Genomic DNA, 24,392 nt, shown 5'->3' on the forward strand with positions numbered 1-24,392 from the left:
AAGCAGAGTAACGAGCTCACTGCTCTCACACCAGCCTACTGACAACCCCCCCTACTAGTTTTAATTAACAGATGTCAGTTGACTCTATACTAGAGAATGACACGGTGGATGTTACCCGCGGCTAGCCGCAGGTAACCCGCCAAAACGGTGGAGGGGGGAAAGGTGCTCACCACAGGTACAGGGACAAGGCCATCCACCGCCCCGTGGAGCGGTGAATGGCCTTGTCCCCGCAGTTAAGGGAGGGAATGCGTGCGGTCACCGATCGCGCGTGGCCCCCTTCCCTCCTTCCTACCTACCCAAATCTATCTCCCTCCCTCCCCTTACCTTCGCGGCGCATTTTAAGGTCTGAGACATGGTTGAAAGCCGCCGAAGCGTAAGTGGAGTCGCGTGTGTGTGTGGGCAGAAGCTTCTCCTCTGACACAACTTCTGCCGCGAAGGTAAGGAGGAGGGAGGGAGATACATGGACCACGCGAGAGGTGCCGAAGGGCAGTGAGGTGGCGAGAGGGAAGGGTGGATGCTGAGAAGACGGGGCAGTGAAGGGACGGGGCGGAGAAGGGGACGGTGGTCTGGTGACGGGGCAGTGACAGGGACAGATTTTTTTCCCCGTGTCATTCTCTACTCTATACTTCACATCCTGATAAGCTGCTACCGGATTCATATTTATCCTATCTGCTGTATCCCAGTCTCCTCATTGTAGTGTTTTACAGTATAATGCCTAAATCTCTTCTCTTCTTTTTTGAATGCATTGATCCCTTGCCTAACAATGCTGGCAGGAAACACAAGTTACACTTTTAACATCCTGTGTTTTTGTACAAAGCACAGCTTCTGATCTATTAAACTGCACCTCCTTCAGAGATATACTGAAAGGAGATATATCAAACACAGAACTACTGGCACCTTGTTCATTTGCAAGCAGAGTGCAGGCTGCTGACCTCAGCTGGATCCTATTTGGTTTCTTCATCAGTACCTCTTGCAGTGACTGTACCATGACAATATGGAGAGCAGATAATACTAAGAAATCATTAATGCAGTACCATTGTCAGTAATATTGAAAAATAATTGCAAATGTCACAGATAAAGTAAAAGTAAAAGACTTCTGCCTCATCCACTTGAAAAGATTGCTTCAAACCTGTAACAGCTCAGATACCAAACAGAGTGGTCTCCATCCTGATAAGCATAATGCATGCTAAGGGAAAAATGCTCCTGAGCTTTGGCAGAAGACAGTAATCTTCATTAGTATGACTTCATTGGTCCATTTATCAATAGTTGAAGCAGTAGTCATAGTTTGCAAAAATCATTAAAGCTTCAAAGAGCAGGATGAAAAAAAATTAAATATGAATGCATGACAACCAAACCAAAAAATATGGGAGCATGATACTTTTTATGAAAGGATCTTGAAAAACATTTGTGGTCACTGCAGAGATGAGATTTTTCACAAGACAGCAGATAAACAAATAAGGAATTCCACAGGATCTGCCTGCTTCCACAGTTCATTTGTGGCGCTCAATGCTTTTCCTTTTCCTTCTCTTGAAAAAACAGCAGCACCTGCAAATGAGAAAGGAAATACTATGTCACAATTTACAAGAAAAAAAGAAAACCTCCTGATCAAATCTTCTTGAAGTTTTAAACCTGGAAGTGACACTAAAGCACATTTTAAATAAACAATAGTAATTTTTTTCTGACAGCCAAATTCTGAGGCTTTCTTCGATTTATTTTCCTTTTTAAAGAGCTGCAACTGCTGTATGTTTATTTTAACTGTAACTGACAACAAATGGAAGATTAGATTCTTACCTCAGTAATCTTTCTGTTATAAGTTATAGGATTCTGTACTGTAGCTGTTGTCTCTTCATAGTCATGAACTTTGCAGAATGGTGTCACTCAAAACTCTTAACTCCTCCCCCTTCAGCAGTAAAGAACAGCTCCTCCTTCAGTTAGTGCCAAAGCAATCAAAAACTCCACTGAAACAGAAGAAAGGGAGGGGCACAGGGAAATTCCCCAGAGACAAACCACATTCTGTTCTGCTCTGTTATCTCATGACAAAGAACAATATCAACAACAATGAACAATAACGACAAAAAGAAACAGGAATTAGAACTTAGGAGTAGCCAGGAACCAACCTGCTAAGTGCAACTAGAACAGCCCCATAAAACCCCCCCCAAGGCTAAAGGGAATATGAACATTCATGCTCCTATAGTCTTGCTGCTTCTGAATCTTAAATGACAGGAGTTGTCCCATGATGGACACCAACAATGTCTGAGACAGAAATCAGGTGAATCAAATGTGTACATAGGACGGGCCGTACAGAATCCTATGTCTTATAACAGATTACCGAGGTAAGACCCTAATCTTCCATTCTGTTGCAAAGACATAGGATTCTATACTGTAGCTGACATACCAGAGCAGTGCCAGATGTCTAGCGGGGGACAGATGAGCCTGCTCACAGTACCGAGGACCCAAATGTGGTATCCTCTCGAGCCACCACATCCACTCTATAGAATTACGTAAAGGTGTGGAAAGTAGACCATGTTTAGAAGGTTTAGACCAGGGCTGCCCCAGTCCGGTCCTCGAGATCTACTGGCAGGCCAGGTTTTCTGGATATCCACAATGAATATACATGAGAGATTTGCCTGCACTGCCTTCTTAGTATGCAAATCTCTCTCATGCATGTTCATTGTAGATATCCAGAAAACCTGGAGTGCCAGTAGATCTCGAGGACTGGACTTGGGCAGCCCTGGTTTAGACCAAGTAGCTGCTCTACATATTTTATTGGGTGAAACAGCCTGAGACTCCACCCAGGAAGCAGCCACACTTCTAGTCAAATATGATGCAATTGAGGCAATGTAGGAAGAAGAAATTGCCATACGAATCCATCTGTCAATCAAAGCCTTGGAAACTGGCTTGCCTCATCTTGATTGGCTGGTCAGCACCAAAAGGTGGTCAGATAGCTGGAACTCATTAGTCCTCTCCAGGTAATGAAGTACGACTCTATGCACATCCAGCATCCACAAAATCATGTCATGTTTCATCAAACCCGTAGGGTGAAAGGCAGGTAAACAAATCTCTTGATTGATGTGGAAAGCTGAAATCACCTTTGGTAGAAAGGAAGGTAAGTCTGCAGAGAAACACCAGATTCTGTAAACCTGAGGAACGGCTCTCTAAAGAAGAGAGCCTGTAACTCTGAAATTTGTTTCACCGTGACTATAGCAACCAGAGATCCAAGAGGGACATGCCTGACAGAGACTCATACGGAGTCCGAGATAGACCTTTTAGAACGACATTAAGGTTCCAAGATGGAAATGGCACAACGCACTGGAGGATACAATCTGAGCACCTCCCACAAAAAAATCTAATGATTTCTTGATGAGATACCAGTGAATGCTTACCTCTTCTAAAGCATGAGAAGCCACTCACCTGGTACCTTGAAAGACAAAACTGCTAGGCCTTTTTCTAGTCCAGCCTGCAGAAATGCCAGGATCACTGGAATGGAAGCCTGATAAGGCTCCACCTGCTCCTTGGCACAACATAACTGGACAGCCTTCCAGGTCTTCACATAAGTCACAAACACTGCAGGTTTCTTCACTCTCAGAAGGGTCACAATGACTACCTCCGAGTAACCTCTATCAGTTAGGGACATGCCGTAAGACCAAAGAATTCTAGATTCTCCATGGGAACTGGGCCCTGGTTGAGGAGTCCTAGATGAACTAGCAGCTTGAGATATTTGCCTCTTTGTAGTCACATCAGATTCTCACACCAAGGCTGATGAGGCCAGTCTGGAAGCACCAGTATCACAAGATCATGGTGGCTCACGACTCTGCGGACAATCTGGCCTACCATGGCTCATGGTGGGAACACGGAGAAGCTGAGACAGGAGTCTAGCACTGCGCTTCCCAGTTCAGCTCTTTGACTGTAGAAGCAATCTGCCTTTGTGTTCTTGGTCAAGGCCATGAGATCCAGTTCCAGTCTTCCCTAGCGCTCCACTATGAGGTTGAATGCTTTCTGGGACAGTTACTACTCCTCTGGATCCAGAATATGTCTGATGAGAAAGTCATCCTGGATATTCTCTACTCCTACCAAGTGAGCAGCTGAGAGAGCCTTTAAATGAACTTCCACCCACTTGAACATTTGCGCTTCTAGGCATAGAGGAGTGCTTCTGGTGTCTGTCAGTTCACATAAGCTACTGCGGTGTCATTGTCTGAGAATACCCTGACTGCTTTTCCTGACAGGAAAATCTGCAACTCTTTCAGCACCAAATGAACGGCCCTCAGTTTCAAAAGATTTGCTTTCCGATGAGGTTCATTTTCTCTGAAGAGGGCGAATGCAGCAGTGGGTTCCCTAGCCACTCAGGCTGGCATTGGTTGTGTCACCCATGAGGTGATTCTGAGGGGTATGCCTATCGATAAGGCACCCCCTGGAGCCACCAACAAAAGCTGTGACTTGCCTCCCATGACCAAGGGAGTTGCAAATGTGGCTTTGTGGGAACCACCTGGAGAAGAGAGAGTCCTGGAGTGGATGCTTATGTACTCTTGCCCAGGGAACAACTTCCAGGGATATCACCATAGAGCTCAGCACTTGAAGGTAATGCTATGCTATGAGGCTCATTAATGCTAAGATCTCTGTGATCTGCATCCTGAACTTCTGTTTGCATGACTTGGGAAGAAAAACACAGCCTTGTGCTGTGTCAAAGCAGACTCCCAGATATTCCAGGCAATGAGTTGGCTTCAGCCAACTTTTCCGGAAGTTGACTATCCAGCCAAGTCTCTAGGGAAGATCCACCACTTGCTGTACAGTGTGCATGCCTTCCCATTGTGAGGGAGCTCTTAATCACTCATCCAGGTAAGGGTGAACCTGTATACCCATTCTGCAGAAGGGAGCCACAACCACCACCATCACCTTGGTAAATGTGCACGGAGCAGTGGTCAGTTTGAAAGGCAGTGCCATAAATTGGAAGTGATGCTGAAGAACACAGCATCTTAGATATTTTCTGTGATCTGGAAAAATAGGAATGTAAAGATATGCCTCAGTTAAAGCCAAGAAGACAAGGAATTTCTCCAACGCAACCACTGTGATGAAAGAGTGGATTGACTCCATGCAGAAGCAAGAACTCTCAGAGCCTTGTTTATGGATTTTAGGTCCAATATAGGTCTCCAATCTTCTGTGCCTTTCTTGGACACTATTTATTTATTTAAAAATTTATATACTGCATATTAACTATGCAGTTTACAAATTACATACAAATCATCTTAAAATCCATGTACAAACAATAGAAACAAATAACAACGGAGACAATAATAAACCAACGCATTCTTAGCGTATTCTTAGATTTCATCCTCCCCACACTGTATCTTAAAATTCCAGGAAAACATGAACAAACAATAGCCGGTCAGATTTCAACAAGATTAAAGCAGGAAGACATTAGTAGCTATATGCATTTTCAAAATGTTCTTGAAAATTATATCATAAAATTCCAGGAAAGCGTTATCAAATGCAATGAGGTAATACCAGAGAAAGGCATTAACACAGGAAGGCATTAACAAATAGTTGTGTTTTCAACATTTTCTTAAAATTAATCCTCCCAGCACAAAATCGCAGAATACCAGGCAGGGCATGCCAAAGTTTAGCGCCTGCCACAGACGTCATTGTTGCCCCAATGAATGATTGACATCTTACCCTCTAAACTGCTGGAGTCCAATTCATCTTCAGGAACTGGTTCTATGGCATGTATCTCCAAGAGTTGTTGTACTGTCACTCAGACTCTAGCCTCCTTTTCTGGCCAACCTGCTGGGAAATAAATGAATAGATCTAGAGGAGTTCTGCTCTGACTAGAAACTGACACTTGGAGTGGGTGTGTTCTGAGCCGGAGAAGCCTGCATTGGGTGTAAATCTCTTTGTATCGGAGCTGACTCACTCGCAGGAAGCACAGCACTTCCCAGGCTCATTAAGTAGTCTTTCCACAGGAGACTAAAAAAGTCTGAGAATCCCTGGACAAGAAGCCCTAAAGACCCCTGACTGGGGTGTTAGGATCTCTTCCACCCCCACATGCTTGTGTTTCACACCCTTTGGATGGGGTCTTTTCCCCAATGGCTGGGTTCTTCTGGTTATATCACACTGGTGGACTCTAGAGAGGCTGAGCCCAAAGCTCCCTCACTTTCTCCAGTGCCCTGCGGCACATAGAACACGGCTGCTCGTCAGCTGGCAAATCTGCACAAAAAAATACATGAATTAGGGGCAGAATGTCCTAGAGAATTCATTGCATTTGATCCCTGGGCAAAAAGAGGGGTTTTGAGGCAGAAAAAAACTTGAAAAAAAGATTGATAAAAATCAAAGATGACTGCCACAGAAAGCACAGTTACTTACCGTAACAGGTGTTATCCAGGGACAGCAGGCAGATATTCTTAACGTATGGGTGACGTCACCGACGGAGCCCCGGTACGGACCTTTTTAACTAGAAAGTTCTAGTTGGCCGCACCGCGCATGCGCGGGTGCCTTCCCGCCCGACGGAGGAGTGCGTGGTCTCCAGTTAAGATAAGCCAGCTAAGAAGCCAACCCGGGGAGGTGGGTGGGTCGTAAGAATATCTGCCTGCTGTCCCTGGATAACACCTGTTACGGTAAGTAACTGTGCTTTATCCCAGGACAAGCAGGCAGCATATTCTTAACGTATGGGTGACCTCTAAGCTAACAGAGAGGGAGGAGGGATGGTTGGCCATTAGGAAAATAAATTTTGTAACACAGATTGGCCGAAGTGTCCATCCCGTCTGGAGAAGGTATCCAGACAGTAGTGAGTAGTGAACGTGTGAACTGAAGACCAAGTGGCCGCCTTGCAGATTTCCTCAATAGGCGTGGAACGGAGGAAAGCCACAGAAGCAGCCATAGCTCTGACCCTGTGGGCCGTGACAGCTCCTTCCAGTGACAGGCCGGCCCGAGCATAACAGAACGCAATACAGGCAGCAAGCCAATTGGACAGCGTTCGTTTAGAGACAGGACGACCCAGACGGTTGGGATCGAAGGTCAGAAAAAGTTGAGGAGAGGATCGGTGAGCCCTGGTACGGTCAAGGTAGTATGCAAGGGCACGTTTACAATCCAGCGTGTGTAACGCCTGTTCCCCAGGATGAGAGTGGGGTTTTGGAAAGAAGACAGGCAAAACAATAGATTGGTTGAGGTGAAAAGCCGAAACCACCTTGGGAAGGAATTTAGGATGGGTACGCAGAACCACCTTGTCATGGTGAAAAACAGTGAACGGTGGATCGGCGACCAGCGCATGCAGCTCACTGACCCTCCTGGCAGAGGTGATGGCAATGAGGAAAAGCACCTTCCATGTGAGAAGTTTGAGCGAAGTAGTAGCAAGAGGCTCAAAAGGAGGTTTCATGAGGGCTGACAAAACCACATTTAGGTCCCAGACGACCGGAGGAGGCTGTAGAGGTGGTTTGATGTTGAAGAGGCCTCTCATGAAGCGGGAAACCAGAGGGTGAGCCGTGAGAGGTTTTCCGAGGATAGGCTCATGAAACGCAGTGATGGCACTGAGGTGGACTCTGATTGAGGTAGACTTGAGACCAGCCTCGGAAAGAGAGAGCAGATAGTCCAGAATGGTCTCTACCGCCAATGAGGTGGGATTGTGATGATGCAGGAGGCACCAAGAGGAAAACCGGGTCCACTTTTGATGGTAACATTGGAGCGTGGAGGGTTTCCTGGAGGCATCCAGAATGCGACGGACAGGCTGAGACAGGGTATCTGGAGAGGTCAGCCCGAGAGAAACCAAGCAGTCAGGTGGAGGGAAGACAGATTGGGGTGCAGTAGAGACTGATGCTGCTGTGTAAGCAGAGTAGGAAACACAGGAAGAGGAATGGGCTCCCTGGAGCTGAGCTGGAGCAGGAGGGAGAACCAGTGCTGTCGGGGCCACCGGGGGGCGATGAGAATCATGGTGGCCCTGTCCTTGCGGAGCTTGAATAAGGTCCGCGACATCAGAGGGAGTGGAGGAAAGGCATAGAGGAACCGATCCGTCCAGTCGAGTAGGAATGCATCTGGGGTCAGACGATGCGGAGAGAAGAGTCTGGAGCAGAACTGGGGCAGCTGATGGTTGTGAGGAGCTGCAAATAGGTCCACTTGCGGGGTGCCCCAGCGAGCAAAAATGGAGTGGAGAGTAGGAGGGTCCAGGGTCCACTCGTGAGGTTGTAGGATGCGGCTGAGCTGGTCGGCCAGGGAGTTCTGTTCGCCCTGGATATAGACAGCCCTGAGGGACAGATTGTGGGCTATGGCCCAGGTCCAGATTCGGAGGGCCTCCTGACAAAGGGGACGAGATCCGGTGCCGCCTTGCTTGTTGATGTAGTACATGGCGACTTGGTTGTCCGTGCACAGGAGAAGAACCTGAGGGTGGAGGAGATGCTGGAAAGCCTTGAGAGCATAAAACATGGCTCTGAGCTCCAGGAAGTTGATGTGATGTTGACGCTCCTGAGGGGTCCAAAGTCCCTGGGTGCGGAGATCGCCCAAGTGGGCCCCCCAGGCATAGGGGGAAGCATCCGTGGTTATGACCATGGAATGAGGAGGCGGATGGAAGAGAAGTCCCCTGGAGAGATTTGAGGAGTTCAACCACCATTGAAGAGATTGCTGAAGAGACGATGTCACAGAGATGGGATGAGAAAGAAGATTCGTGGTCTGTGACCATTGGTTGGCAAGGGTCCATTGAGGTATCCTGAGGTGGAGTCGTGCCAGAGGAGTCACATGGACTGTTGAGGCCATGTGGCCTAGAAGGACCATCATCTGGCGAGCAGGGATGGATGGATGAAGGAGCACCTGCCGGCAAAGGTGAAGTAGCGTCCGGTGCCGGTCGGCAGGAAGGAACGCCCTCATCTGATTGGTATCGAGAACTGCTCCGATGAACTGCAGGCGCTGCGTAGGAAGCAGATGTGACTTGGGATAATTGATCTCGAACCCCAAGAGATGGAGGAAAGAGATGGTTTGATGAGTGGCTTGCAGCACAAGCGGAGATGTAGGTGCTTTCACCAACCAATCGTCCAAGTATGGGAACACTTGTAGGTTGTGGGACCTGAGAAAGGCCGCTACCACAATCAGGCACTTGGTGAACACCCTGGGTGATGATGCGAGACCAAAGGGCAGCACCTTGTACTGATAGTGGTGATTTTGTATCTGAAATCGGAGGTAGCGACGCGAAGCCTGATGGATTGGGATGTGAGTGTAGGCCTCCTTGAGGTCCAGGGAACATAGCCAGTCGTGTTGAGATAGAAGAGGATAAAGCGTGGCCAGGGAGAGCATTCTGAACTTTTCTTTGACCAAACACTTGTTGAGGTTCCTGAGGTCCAAGATGGGCCGAAGATCTCCCGTTTTCTTGGGTACCAGGAAGTATCGGGAGTAGAATCCCTGACCCTTTTGGTCTGGAGGAACTTCTTCGATGGCATTGAGGAGGAGGAGGGATTGGACCTCCCTGAGGAGGAGAGGAGTTTGGGAGGAGTGAGAAGCAGACTCTACGGGAGGATGATCTATGGGAAGAGTCTGGAACCTTAGTGAGTATCCGTGGCGGATGATGTTGAGAACCCACAGGTCTGATGTGATGGCCTCCCAGCGTTGGAGAAAGATGGTGAGGCGGCCTCCGATAGGTTGAGGAAGAGGCATCGAAGGGTGGAGACTGGCTATGCCCTGGAGAAAGGAGTCAAAAGGGCTGAGGAGGTTTAGTCTGAGGGAGAGGCTTGGTCGCCTGGTGAGACTGAGAGCGAGCCTGAGTGTGCTGTTGTTGGCGAGGACGGCGAGATTGCTGCTGAGGAGGATTCAGCGGCCTGGCAGAGAATCGACGTTGATAAGAGGACTGAGGCCTGTATGGTCGTGCCGGTGGAGTTTTCTTTTTGGGTTTAATGAGGGTGTCCCATCTGGTCTCATGGGCCGAAAGTTTTTGTGTTGTGGTATCAAGAGACTCCCCAAAAAGTTCGTCACCAAGACAGGGCGCGTTGGCGAGATGGTCCTGGTGGTTTACATCAAGGTCAGACACCCTCAGCCAGGCTAGGCGTCGCATGGCCACAGCCAGTGCGGAGGCCCGTGAAGTAAGCTCGAAGGAGTCGTAAATCGAGCGCACCATGAACTTTCTGAGCTGAAGGAGGTTGGAAATCTGCTGTTGGAAGAGTGGGACCTTACGCTCAGGTATATATTTTTCTAGAGCCGAAAGTTGTTGGACCAGGTGTTTCATATAAAATGAAAAATGAAAGGTGTAATTGTTGGCTCTGTTAGCCAGCATGGCATTCTGGTACAGGCGCTTTCCAAATTTGTCCATTGTCTTTCCCTCTCTGCCAGGAGGGGTGGAGGCATAAACGCTGGAGCCTTGAGATTTTTTGAGAGTGGACTCTACAAGGAGGCTCTCATGGGGCAATTGGGGTTTGTCAAATCCCGGAATAGGGATGACCCGGTATAAGCTGTCCAGTTTTTTAGGGGCACCTGGAACAGTCAATGGAGTCTCCAAATTTTTATAAAATGTTTCCCGGAGGATATCATGTACGGGAAGTTTAAGAAACTCCTTGGGAGGTTGGTCGAAGTCCAAAGCTTCTAAAAAGGCCTGGGACTTCTTAGAGTCGGACTCAAGGGGGATGGAGAGAGCCGCTGACATCTCCCGAAGGAACTTCGTGAAGGAGGATTGCTCAGGCTTAGAAGTGGTTTCAGCCATGGAGGGTTCCTCATCTGTAGAAGAGGCATCCTCCTCGGTACCGAGTGGGGATTGTTCCCATAGGTCTGGGTCCCTGATAGCCGGTTCAGTATGGCGGGTTTTAGAAAGGGACTTGCCAGATCGCATGGATACGGTGCCGGGGGATGAAGACCGGCGTCGATCTCTGTCCCTGGAGGAATGGTGCCCATCCCGATCCCGAGACGACCGGCGTCGATCTGGGGCCTGGGAAGGGTTCTCTGCCGAGCAAGTCTGAAGTGCAGATAAGACCGGCATGGATGTGTTCAACGGTACCGAGGGGGTGGATACCGGTGGAGCGGTACGAAGCTCGGGCTGGACCGGTACCGGAAGGAGCGGTGCCAGTAAGGTTGGAAGGAGCTGTTGGAGTTGCTTCTGTAGCTGCTCCTGAAGCTTGTCCTGGAGGATGGCCGAGATTCGGTCCTCCAATGGGGGCACCGGTACCGCTTTAGATTTCTTCGGTACCATAGGTGCTGCTCGACGCTCCGGCGATGAGGAGGCCGATGACGAGGCACTCACCGTGATCGGAGCGGAGCGTTTACGGGAGCGGCGGGACGTCGGAAGAACCGGGGTCACCGCTGTAGCTGGAGGTCGCTCAAGGGAAGTGGAAGGCTTCTTAGCCGGCTTACCTGGCGCTATTGACCCCGAAGGAGGATCAGGCGGTGTCGATGTGGTCGGTGCCGATTTAGGCGGTGCCGTCGACGTCGGGGCCTGATCCATGGTAGAACCGGTACCGAAAAGAATATTTTGTTGTATTTGCCGGTTCTTAAGAGTGCGTTTCTTGAGAGTAGCACAGCGGGTGCAGGTGTCAGCCCGATGCTCTGGACCCAAACACTGAAGGCACCAGTTGTGTGGGTCAGTTAAAGAGATCGGGCGTGCACACCGCTGGCACTTCTTGAAGCCCGGTTGAGGGGGCATGAAGGGAAACACGGCCTCCGCGAAATCAAACCCGGAGGCTTGGATGATTACAACAGGCCCCGCCGGGGCCGGCTGCAAAAATAAGGAAAAAGACACGAAAAGAAATTTTTTTTTTTTTTTTTTTTTAGAAGAAAAAGTCGAAAGACAAAAATAGAACCAAAATTGGATCAAAAATCGCGAGCGGGAAGGCAAATTGAGAGTTTTCAACGGCCGTTGAAAAGCACATGCGTCTTCTTCGCTCCGCGGAAACGAAGAAACTGGAGACCACGCACTCCTCCGTCGGGCGGGAAGGCACCCGCGCATGCGCGGTGCGGCCAACTAGAACTTTCTAGTTAAAAAGGTCCGTACCGGGGCTCCGTCGGTGACGTCACCCATACGTTAAGAATATGCTGCCTGCTTGTCCTGGGATAAAAAAACGTTTTTCTGAAAAATGGAAAAATATTGAAACAGAGGTTTTGGAGGTGGGGGAAACTTAACTCTAAGCCCAGAAATCCTCAGATCTGCCTTTTTCAGACTCTCCACCCTTCCTATTTTCTCCATAGGAAATAATGGGAGTACTCACTGTAAATTTTGATACCTGTCAGCTTGCAGCAACCTGCCTGCAGGGAAAGGATTTTTGCCTCAGAAAATACCAGAAACTAATTCACTGCTGGAAATCTGGCTGATGACCACAAAGAAGGCTGGCTCCACAGGAATGCAAAGAGATTGTCCTGCAAACAGCAACCTGCCCTTGCAGTCTGCATCCTTTCCTTGGCAGAGTAAACCCGAAAGGGGAACCTCCAAGCACTGATGTCATGCAGTAAAAGGAATTGAAAGCAAAAATATTCAAAAATAATAAAAAGAAAGCAGAGCAGATCAGATCAGAACATACTTTCTCAGTTTGCTTTCAGAAGGAAAAACTGAAGGGAGAGCTGCTCTTCAATGATGAAGGGAAGGAGTTGAGAGTTTTGAGTGACACCCTTCTGCAAAGTTCGCAACTACGGGGAGACAACAGCTATAGTACAGAACCATATTTGCAACAGTCTTTGCAACAGAATATACAAATGTTGGCAAAAATCAGAAATCCTTCCATAAAAGAGCAGATCTAAGTATACATAGAAATATACAAAATCTAGAACACAGACTAAACAGTTATATATTTAATCCCTGCATTCTACCACAATTTAAAAACTACTATATTACCAAATATATTGCTAATTTTCAACCTGGTTTAAATCACCTTTCAGTTAGATATGATCCATTATATATATCTACATCTATCTATACTATTTCTCTAAGCATTCTTTTTTTTAACAAAAAATCACTAAGCAAGGTGAATGCTGAATGAGACATGCCATTAATATACGAGTACCTTTCATTATTGCACTGTTTTACAAACACTTCTGTTAATTGATAAAAGAAAGCTAAGAAAGAATATGAAGAGAAAGTTGCCAAAGAGGCAAAAACTCATAGTAACAATTTTTAGGTACATCAGAAGCAGAAAACCTGTGAAGGAATCTGTGGGACTGTTGGATGATTAAGGAGCGAAAGGGGTATTCGGGGAGGATAAAGTTGTAGCGAAGAGACTGAATGAATTGTTTGCTTCGATGTTTATGGAAGAAGATATAAAAGATCTACCTGAACTGGAAATAGTTTTAAAGAGAGTTATGACGATGTAGATAAACTGAAAAAAATCGCCATGAATCTAGAAGATTTACTAAGCCAAATCGACAAGTTAAAAAATGATAAATCACCTGGATTAGATGGTATACATCCCAAGGTACTAAAAGAACTCAAACATGAAATTGCTGGCCTGCTGTTAATGATCTGTAACTTGTCGCTATAATAGTCCTTAGTACCTCAAGATTGGAAGGTAGGTAATATTACACTGATTTTTAAAAAGGGTTCCGGGGAGATCTGGGAAATTACAGACCGGTAAGCATGACTTCAGTGCCGGGAAAAATATTAGAAACAATTATAAAAAATTAAATTGTGGAACACGAATGGAACAGAGTCAGCGTGGATTCAGCTGAGGGAGATCTTGTCTCACCAATTTGTTTGAAGGTGAGGATAAAGGTGAGCTGGTTGATATAGTGTAACTAGATTTTCAGAAAGCTTTTGACAAAGTTCCTCATGAAAGGCTTCTGAGAAAATTAAAGAATCATGGAATAGAAGGCAAAGTTCAGTTGTGGATTAGGAATTGGTTATCGGATAGAAAAGAGAGGGTAGGGTTAAATGGCCATCCTTCTCAATGGAGGAGGGTAAATAGTGGTGTGCCAAAGGGATCTGTACAAGGACCGGTGGAATGATGAGTGAGGTGATTAAATTTGCATATAATACTAAACTGTTCAAAGTTCTTAAAATACATGCAGGCTTTGAAAAATTGTAAGCGGATTTTAGGAAATTAGAAGACTGGGCGTCCCAGATGGCAGATTAAATTTAATGTGGACAAATGCAAAGTGATGCACAATGGGAAGAATAACCCAAATCATAGTTACCAGATGTTAGGGACAACCTTGGGGGGTTAGCACCCAAGAAAAAAATCTGGGTGTCATTGTAGATAATACGATGAATCCTTCCACCCAATATGTGCCAAAAAAGCAAACAAAATGCTAGGAATTATTAAAAAAAAGAGATGATTAACCAGACTAAGAATGTTATAATGCCTCTGTATCACTCCTATTTGTAACCTTATTGCATTCAGTTCTGGTCTCCTTATCTCAAGAAAGATATAGTGGTGCTAGAAAAGGTTCAAAGAAGAGTGATCAAGATGATAAAGGGGATGGAACTACTCTCGTATGAGGAAAGACTGGTTAGGGCTCTTCAGCCTAAAAAAGAGATGGCTGAGGGGAGATATGATTGAAGTCTATAAAATCCTGAATGGTGTAGAATGGGCAGAAGTGGATTGAATTTTTACTCCATCAAAAATTACAAAGACTAGGGGGCTCTTAAAGTTAGAGAAATACTTTTAAAACCAATAGGAGGAAATATTTTTTCACTCAGAATATAGTTAAGCTCTGGAACACGTTGCCAGAGGTTGTGGTAAGAGCGGTTAACGTAGCTGGTTTGAAAAAAGGTTTGGACAATTTCCTGGAGGAAAAGTCCTTACGTTGTTATTGAAACAGACATGGGGGATGCCACTGCTTGCCCTGGATTGGTAGCATGCAATGTTACTACTATTTAAGTTTTTGCCAGGTACTAGTGACCTGGATTGGCCACTGTGAGGATGGGCTATTGGGCTAGATGGACCATTGGTCTGATCCAGTAAGGCTATTCTTATGTAAGGATGGTAGTTGTCTGGAATAGTCTCCAGTTAGAGGTGGTGGAGACATCTAAATTCAATTTAGTGTGGAATCTCTTAGAGAGAGGAATCTTAGAGAGAGGAAGAGATAGTAGATGCTGTGGATGGGCCATTTGGCCTTTATCTGCTCCCCCCCCCTCCCCCGCTTTTAAAGTACCTTCCTGGTACTGGCTTCCCTCCCATCTCCAAAGTACCCCCTAGCTGCCCAACCAAGGTAGACTTTCCCCTGTAGCATCTACCTTTACAAGCCTTGATGGTACACTGGTGAGTTCAGGACATGAACAAGTGAGGACAAGTGATTGTTATCTTTCCAAGAAAACAGGATTTGAACCATATGTATCCTGTTCCACCGATACCTATTTCTGCCAGCTTTCCAAGACTGATATTGTGATCCTGTGTTGAAGGCTGCTGAGAAATTCAGCTACACTAGTACTGAGGCATATCCCATCATGGTTTTTGTGGAGATCAAAGAGAAACACAAGAACCATCTCCGCTCCGTACCATGGTCTGAAGTCAGACTGACATGGATCTAGCCATTTACAGAAAAATTAGGTTCTTACCTCGGTAATCTTCTTTCTAGTAGAGACACTTTATTCCTGAACCTTAAGGTAGTCAACCCCATCTCGCGAGTATTCTCATAGAAAGCTTCATCAGCATTCTCTTGCTCTACCTGATCCGTCTTGGCTTTCCTCCAATTCCTCAGTTCATACCAAAGGAGATGATCAGCCCTGGAGAGGAAATAGAATAGGTAGGGGTTTGGGAATGCTTCCCGAGAAACATGTCTGTTCTGCCCAAATTATTAATATATAACATGTGAATCAAAAACTTACTATTTGCAATATATAACAAGGTGAAAACAAACAACTTTAGCACAAACTGCACTAAGAGTGAGGGAGATTCTACAGATACCCCCTAGGAAAGAAACAAGATTCCCTGGCACATTCGAGGCAGTATGCAGGCAAATAAACATCTGACAGGGCGGGCCTTCAGGAATAAAGTGTCTGTCTACTAGAAAGATTACCATGATAAGAGCCTAATCTTTCATGAACCTTCAGGATTTATCAAGGCAGCCTCCAGAATCTAGGGCGGGGCAGATGAGCCTGCTGATAGTATGGATGGATCTGAAAGTGGAGACCATTTTGACTCCTACAGCCACCCTGTAAAACTTCATGAACGTATGGAGCGAGGACCTTCTGGCCGTTCTACTGATTGATTCCTTAGACACTGCGGAAGATTCTGCCCATGAGGGAGCCACACTTCTAGAGAAGTGCACCTTTATGGATATAGGTTGATGTTTTCCTCTTCCAATATAGGCTGAAGAAATGGCCAAACGGATCCATCTTGAAATGGTTGGTTTCAAGGTTGGTCAGCCTTTACGGACAGCACCTGCCAGTACGAAAAGATGTTCCACCAGTTGAAAATCATTCATAATCTCCAGATACACTATTAATACAATTTCAGTACCTTATTGCTCTTCCTTGAACCTGAGGGAGTGAAGACAGGCAATCCATAATTCTTGATTGATATGAAAGCTGGAAACACACTTTCAGTAAGTAAGATGGGACGGTGTGCAAGACCACGTCTGAATCCAAAATTCTGATGAAGGGATCTCTGCATGACAATATTTGGAGTTCTGACACTCATCAGGCTGAGGTAATTGCCACAAAAAGCACCATTTTGAATGTAAGATCTCTCAGAGAAGCTTGCTCTAGAGCAGTGTATCTCAAACTGTTTGCCGAGGCACACTACTGTGCCTCCTGAGATTCCAAGTGTGCTGCGGCACACTAAGGAATAAGAGGCGCTTGCCAGCTGACTTCCCTACACGGTACAGCGCCAGCGCTGCCCGATTCACCGAAGGCCTACATGTTTCCCCCTTCTCTCTAGCATCCTCCGGCTTCCCCGCTGGCCTCACCTTTAAAGCTAATTACAGCAGCCTGCAGAGGATCGCTGGTAGGTAAAATGATTTAATTTTCAATATAGTGATTGAAATGTGTCAGTTTTGAGAATTTATATCTGATGTGTGTATATGAAAAATGAATGGAAAAAACTGAATTACAATTAATAAAGGGGATGGGATCTGGGACAGAGCTTGGGTGGACCTAGGGAGGTCTGTGGTTTGGGTACTCGGTTGATATTTGTTAGACTTAGGGGGTACTTAGCTTGAAGTAGTTGAGAAACACTGCTGTAGGCAATCAGCTAGCACCAGTGCCTCTCTTCTCAGGCCCTCTTCCCTCTTGGCACCCTCTACTGGTGTCTCAGGGCCCATCTGGAGGGCCTCTGCACATGCGTGGACGTCAACGTGATGGCATGCATCACGGTGATGTCTGCGCACTTCTGGGTGCCTCAAGCTGTAGCCACTATCTTTAGTGTGCCCTGGCTCAAGAAAGTTTGAGATACAGTGCTCTAGAGGTTCATAGGGCGCTCTAGCTAGCGTCCATAGGACCAGAGTAACACTCCGTGTTGGTTATTGCACTGGAGGACAAAGGCGCAAAGCACTCTTCAAGAATCTGGCGAATGTCAGGCGCCCCCAAAACTCACAATGCAGGTGAAGTCATCCCGAAACAGTGACTACTCCCTGGGATCTAGGATCTTCCAGCTGAGGAAATCCACTTGTACACTGTCCACTCCTATCACATGTGCTACCAAGAGATGGGTCCCCACCCATCAAAATAGTATCTGGGCTTCCAAGCAAAGAGTAGCACTCTTAGTTCCCCCTTAGCAATTGACATAGGCTACCGCTGTTGCGTTGTCCAAGAAAACTCGAATCACTTTGCTCTTCAGCATGCTCCTGAATGCCTGAAGTGCCAGGAGGATGCCAAGAAGTTGATTTCTCTGAGAAGGAGACCAGCTGAATCACTCTTTGAAAATCTGGCCTTGCCTTCGGATTTGGACTGGGCTCTTAGCAGCCAATCATCCTGATACAGATGTACTTGTATACCCATTCTGCACAATTGTGTTCTAACAACAATCACCTTGGTGAAGGTCTATGGTGCTGTGGCCAATCCAAAGGGTAAGGTTCCAAACTGGAAGTGCTTCTCCAGCACATGGAAAAACAAGAACTTCCTGTGCTCTGGAAAAATGGGAATGTGCAGATAGGTCTCTGTTAAATCTAGCAAGGCAAGAAATTCCCCAAGCGCTACTGAAGCAATTACTGATCTCATCGTCTCCATCCGGAAACAAGGTATCTTGAGGACCACCATTCAAATTATTCAGAACACAGCCATAAAATTAATTTATAAAGCAAAAAAATTTGACCATGTTTCCCCGCTCTTAATAGATGCCCACTGGATACCTATTGGCCACAGGATCCTGTATAAAATTTTGTTACTTATTTTGAAGACATTGGCATTTAATGAGCCACAGTTTATTTCCAGATTATTGATTCCTTACAAACCTAAACGTTCCCTACGATCATCTGATCAAAATCTACTATCGGTGCCGTCTTTGAAGATTATTGGGACCAGAAGATCAGATATGTTCTCCGTTATGGGCCCACAATGGTGGAATACCCTACCTCAGTTTATTCGAACTGAACAAGATATTGTAAAATTTAAAAAACTGTTAAAAACCCACTTATTTAAAGATGCCTATGAATCTTAACATTAGTTCTTTTTATTTAATCAAATACTATACTATATTGTGCATTGGTACTATGATTCCCTCCCTTTTGTTTTTTCCTTTTTCTAACCATACCCAAATATTGTAACTTTTAACCACACCCCTTAAACTCATGACTGTATTGTTTAATTTTGTTATTTGAATTTATTTTGTAAAGTCTCTTCTATCTTAATTATAATATGTACATCGCCTAGAAAATGTAATAGGCGATTCATCAAAGATTAAATAAACTTGAAACTTGAAACCATCTACCAACTTGAGATCCAGAATAGGCCTCCAGTCTTCTGAGCCTCTCCTGTGCACTATGAAGTATATAGAATATCTGCCACAGCCTTCCTCTGGTATGAGTTCTATGGCTTCCAGATCTAGCAGCCTTTGAACTGTAACTCAGACTTTGATTGCCTTTTTTTTTAAGTTTCCCAGCTGGAAAGTCAAGAAAAAAGGTTCAAGAGGGGACAAAGTAACTCGAGCTTATATCCTCTCCTGTATAATGTCCAGCACCCAGCAGTCTGTAGTGATCTCTACCCAATAGGCTGATAATCTCAATCTAATACATGGAGGCTTGGCATCATAACTGCTTCCTGGGAGCTGTGGAGGAGCAGGATCCTGAAGACTGGGGGTGGCTGGCCTCTCTGAATCTTTGTCTGGAGCTTTGAAATGATCTCTGGCCTGAAGGCCCACCTGAGAACTGGCGATATTGTCTGGAGGTCCAAAAATTACTGCACCCTGACCCACTAGGGAATCGAGGTATGCTGTCTGGTAAAGACTTCAGCTTGCGATCCTGCACACTGGCCATATTATCCAGACCTTTCCTCAAGAGTAAATGTACTTTAAATGGTAATTTACTCAAAGTTACCTTGGAGGAGGAATCCCCTCCCCACTGTCTGATCCATAGTATCCTATAGATAAAGCAATATCTCCTGCTACAGAGGACCCCAACTGGGACAGTAAAGGCATTGCTATAAAGCCCTCTTCATCCCAGTCTTACTCAGACTGGACCTCTCCATCTTGCACATGGCACTGTTGCTCAGAAATTGCATTCTTCGGGTGGGGGACAAGGAGCCTCCGATGCCAGCATGGCTGTGATCCTTGAGGGTTCCATGCGGCCCTTATTAATCATGTAAGCTTCAAACATCATATTGATAAATTCAGGAGGAAACCCCTATCTAGGACATCCATCCGCCCCCTGTAGACGTTTATGAGCTCCTTTCTGGGGTTTGCGGGAGTGGCACAGCTGCACTTGTGCTGCTCCCCAGCTCAAACCTGGACTTTTTTCCCTGTTCCTCGCACCATCTGGGCACTAACAGTCCCTGAGGGACTAGAGGAAGCTAAGCCAGTGGCTCCCAACCCCCTTCCCCCCATGTGACGTGCAGCATGTGGGACACAGATGATCCTTAGATTGCAATCCAGTGCAAATCTGACATGAATCCAATGTATCTTGGATTGAGGAGTTCATCATACCTCTGAACAAAATTGAGGTGTTTTGAGGCAAACAGAGGCTTTTAATTTCAAATTGGGAAATCCAAAGTGGCTATCATGACAACAATGGTCCGGGAGACCTACATTGGGGTCCAAAATCTAGCAATTTTAGGCATGAGAGATCCTGGCTCTAACCTTCGAACCCCCCCAAAATATGCTTTTAAAATCTCCCCCGATTTTGTTTTTCAAGCTGTCAGCCTGGTACTCACTGTGCCATGCTGTGTGCTGGAAGCTGATGTGCTGAAACTGCAGACAGATTACAGGGAGAACTTCTGCCTCAACAAGCCTGGAACCTAGACTGTTTGTCTCTTTGAACTGCCTCTCAGGCCCCATCGAGCCGGTGGGTCCATATCCTGGAAAAACCACCATGGAGCCACTCAGTCTGTGCTCAAGCCAAATGTGAACAGAACCTGGAATGAACCTTGTTCCTAAGAAATCGGTCCCTGAGTCCCCACACTGTTAGTGCAGGCTGTCCAAGTGGGTGCACTGCAGAGCGATCCCAAGATGGGATCCTCTGCAGCACCAAAAAAGCCTCACAAACAGTAAGCAAAAACAAAATTTAATTGAAAAATAAACACAAGCAGAAAAGACAGACTCCTACCATCTTGCTTGTAGAGAGACAACTGAGGAATTGGAGGACAGCTCAGAGGGATGGGAGGTGAAGCAAAAGAATGCTAATGAGGCTCTCTACAAGAATTCTCACGAGAAGGGGTTGAGTACCTGAAGTTTCAGGAATAAAGCGTCTGTCACAGTAGAGTTTCAATTAGCCAATCACTGATTCACATGGAGACCATTTGTTCTATACATTTTACCAGGAAAGGGATGTAGAGACATGCCAGTAGTTGGCATTTATTACATTTGAATACTACCTCTATCGTGCCAAGCAAGTCAAAGCAATTTACAATGAAATTTTGTGAAAAGAATTAAAAGCAGAAATTCATAAAACAACAAGACAGAGAGATTCAAGAATCATTATACATAAAACAAGAGGTGCTTGGGGACAGACAAATATCTCAATATGTATACTTTGGAGGAGAGGGGAGATATGAGAGAGACATTTAAATACCTAAATGGCATAAATGTGCATGAGGCAAGTCTCTTTTCATTTGAAAGGATGCTCCGGAATGAGAGGACATAGGATGAAGTTAAAAGAGAAAAGCTCAGGAATAATCTAAGAAAATACATTTTTTACAGAAAGGGTGGTAGATGTGTGGAATAGGCTTCCGGTAGAGGTGGTAGAGACCAAAATTGAGTCTGAATTCAAGAAAAGGTAGGACAGGCATGTGGGATCTCTTAGGGAAAGGAAGAGAAAGTGGATGGGCAGACTGAAGGGGCCATTTGGCCTTTATCTGCCATCATATTTCAATGTTTCTATGTAAGATTAGTTTTCAAGCTTTTCCTGGTTAATAGGCTCACATTCAGCAGGAGGTACACCACAGCCCTTTTTAGTGTTGTTAACAACTGCTGTTTCATACAAGAGAAATTACTTTTAGAAACCCCCTCAATGAGGCTTATGATTGTTAGCTGTATCATCATTGCTGGGCAGGAGTCAAGAAAGCAGGTGTGAATAACTATGACAATAATTTGGCAAATAATGGTATTGCACAAAAATTGAATATTGTACTTAACAAGCTGATGGAATATTCTTTTAAGGTGTGATCCTTGCACAAGGCCTATTGCTGGTGTGAATAACTATGCTTACATTATGCAATATTAAAATATGCTACAGTAAGTCATTATTCATATTTTCTGTATTAACAAATCCGCTTATTATTGAGAAACAGAGTAACTCATTTTCACTATTCACTGGCATTTTCACTTATTCACGGTCCTGCAGAGTGTGTTCCCATGATGCTAAAGATATTCGTAGAGCTGTGCATGAGTATTGTTACATCCGAAATTGTTTTTACAAAAAAAAAAAAAAAAGTGTGTATAAAATACATTTACAAAATGCAGAATATAATAAACAAGCTGTTCTTTATAAGAAGGGTACATGAAATGATGAATTTATAGTGTTATGCAGCAAAAATGTACAATATGCAGGTTCACACATAACCTTTTCCCCATATTCGCATTTTCGGTATTCACAGGGTTTTCTAATAACCTAACCCCAGTGAAGAGAGAGAATACACTGTACTTGTTCACACCGTCCATAGTGAAAGCATCTGCCAGAGAAAAAGTGTGTGTTTTTATATTTGTTGATATTTTAATCATATATGCATTTTAATGGCAACATATGTGCATAAATAACTCAATATGTCAATAAGTATTAAAACACACACCTTTTCTCTAGATACCACATTAAAAATTCAGCTACTCCTTTAGGTATACATATTGATTTGAGTTCTCAATAATTCCAACTGAGTTACTTAATCTTAGATAGGCTTAAATTTCAACTGGATGACAAAGGGAGCTTAATTAATTTAACAAGAGCATCTTAATTTTAACTTTTGCCCATACTTAACTTTTTCTTTAGAGTAAGTGCTCACTTGGTATAGCATGACATTACAATTTAAAAGTATCATATATATAGTGGAACCTTGGTTTTCGAGCATATTCGTTCCAGAAGCATGCTCATAAACCAATTTACTCGTATATCAAAGCAAGTTTCCCCATAGGAAGTAAGGGAAACTCACTTGATTCGTTCCCCCCCCCCCCCCGAGGCCACCGGTGCTGCTCCACCTTACCCCCCCACCCTCGAGGCCACCGGTGCTGCTCCACACCCCCGTGATCTGGCATCCCCCCTTCACGATCCGGCATCCCACACTCACCCACCCACCCACCCAAACACAATCTCTTACTCCGATCTGACACCAATACCAATGTACAGGACATGCCGGTGCCCGAAGATTCTCCCTCTTGCTTGGGCTGGGCCTTGAGCATCTGCGCATGCTCAAGGCCTTCTAATTCTTGCTCTCTCCGAGATCCTTGGAGATTTCCGAGAATCTCAGAGAGAGCGAAAACTAGAAGGTCTTGAGCATGCACAGATGCTCAAGGCCCAGCCCAAGCAAAAGGGAGGATCTTTGGGCACCGGCACCATTTGCAAAAATAACCTGACCTATGGTAAAATAACCCAACTTAATAGTAGCCCTTGTTGATAACTAATTTAGAAATTAAGTGAAGTGGTATACAACAATTTTAACCTGATGGTAACCATCATATGTCTGTTTTTATCCCCTGAAATTTTAAACTTTTTATATTGTAACCTTGTACACCGCTTAGACAACTATTATAAGCGGTATATCAAATTTTAATAAACTTGGAAACTTGGATCTTCACCTGCAGGAGAAGTGAATTACTTCCCACAAATCATATCTGAGCCAATAACCATCTTACTGCCATTCACATATCTTTGTAAGGCAACTGTGCTGAATCATCAAAGATTATCAGTAAGTTACAGGTTTTCTATACATTAGTACTGCTATAGCAAATCACTATTTTCTTTTGGCTGGCTGCAAAAGATAATGCATTTCATTGAGTGCATTAAAACTGCATATATCTAATTTGGGAATTCTGCTTTTTCTAGTGTTGGTATTTTACATACTAATGACTTCTTCCACACATATGTGCTCAATTTATGTACAAAAATGAGGAAGTTCTTATCTGCAATTTGTTTTGCTTTATAATTTACTGTACAATTAAAATGTTAATTTAAGGCCATTTGTATTACCAGAACTATTACATTTAAGATACTATAGTCAAAATCTGTGGATAGGCAAAATGTGTGAGTTATTGTGTAGGGCCCTAAAACCATGAAACTAAACCCACAGCTAGTCAATTTTCAGGAGATTAACAAAGAACATGCATGATATACAGTGTATGCAAATTTATTTTATGCATATCCATACTATATATCCTGAAAATCGACTGGCTATAAAGTCCCCTGAACAGGCTTAGGAAGTCTTACTCTATAAAGCACAGTTACTTACAGTAACGGGTGTTATCCAGGGAAAGAAGGCAGCTATTCTCACATATGGGTGACATCACCGACACAGCCCGGATGCAGAAGCCTCGCAAGCAGACTTGCTTGTAGAAACTAGAAGTTTCGAGTCAGCCGCACCGCGGATGTGCGAATGCCTTCCCGCCCAGCGCATGGCGCATCTCCTCAGTTCAGATAGCTAGCAGAGAAGCCAACCAGGGGAGGTGGGTGGGTTGTGAGAATAGCTGCCTGCTGTCCCTGGATAACACCCGTTACGGTAAGTAACTGTGCTTTATCCCAGGACAAGCAGGCAGCCTATTCTCACAAATGGGTGACCTCTAAACTAACCAGAATGAGATGGTGGGAGCATTGGAAAATTAGGAGAATAAATTTTATAATACTCTCTGGCCAAAATGAGAAAACATCCAGACAATAGTGAGAAGTGAAAATACGAATCAGGTAACAGCTTTGCAAATTTCCTCAATAGGTGTAGATCTGAGGAAAGC

General features: G+C 45.0%; 1 protein-coding gene across 8 annotated transcripts in view; it reads right to left on the bottom strand.

Moving 5' to 3' along the window:
* Positions 1-242: 242 nt before the first annotated feature.
* The window catches only part of CSNK1G3 (casein kinase 1 gamma 3), a 276,242-nt gene continuing 252,092 nt past the window's right edge, over positions 243-24,392 (bottom strand). For all 8 annotated transcript variants that reach the window (XM_033929001.1, XM_033928999.1, XM_033928997.1 and 5 more), the window contains one exon: positions 243-1,545. In XM_033929001.1, the coding sequence (XP_033784892.1) occupies positions 1,491-1,545 (55 nt within the window). In that variant the 3' untranslated portion in view covers positions 243-1,490. The remainder of the gene's footprint in view (positions 1,546-24,392) is intronic.

The sequence above is a fragment of the Geotrypetes seraphini genome, chromosome 1 (assembly GCF_902459505.1).
Source record: "Geotrypetes seraphini chromosome 1, aGeoSer1.1, whole genome shotgun sequence".
Classification (NCBI taxonomy): domain Eukaryota; kingdom Metazoa; phylum Chordata; class Amphibia; order Gymnophiona; family Dermophiidae; genus Geotrypetes; species Geotrypetes seraphini.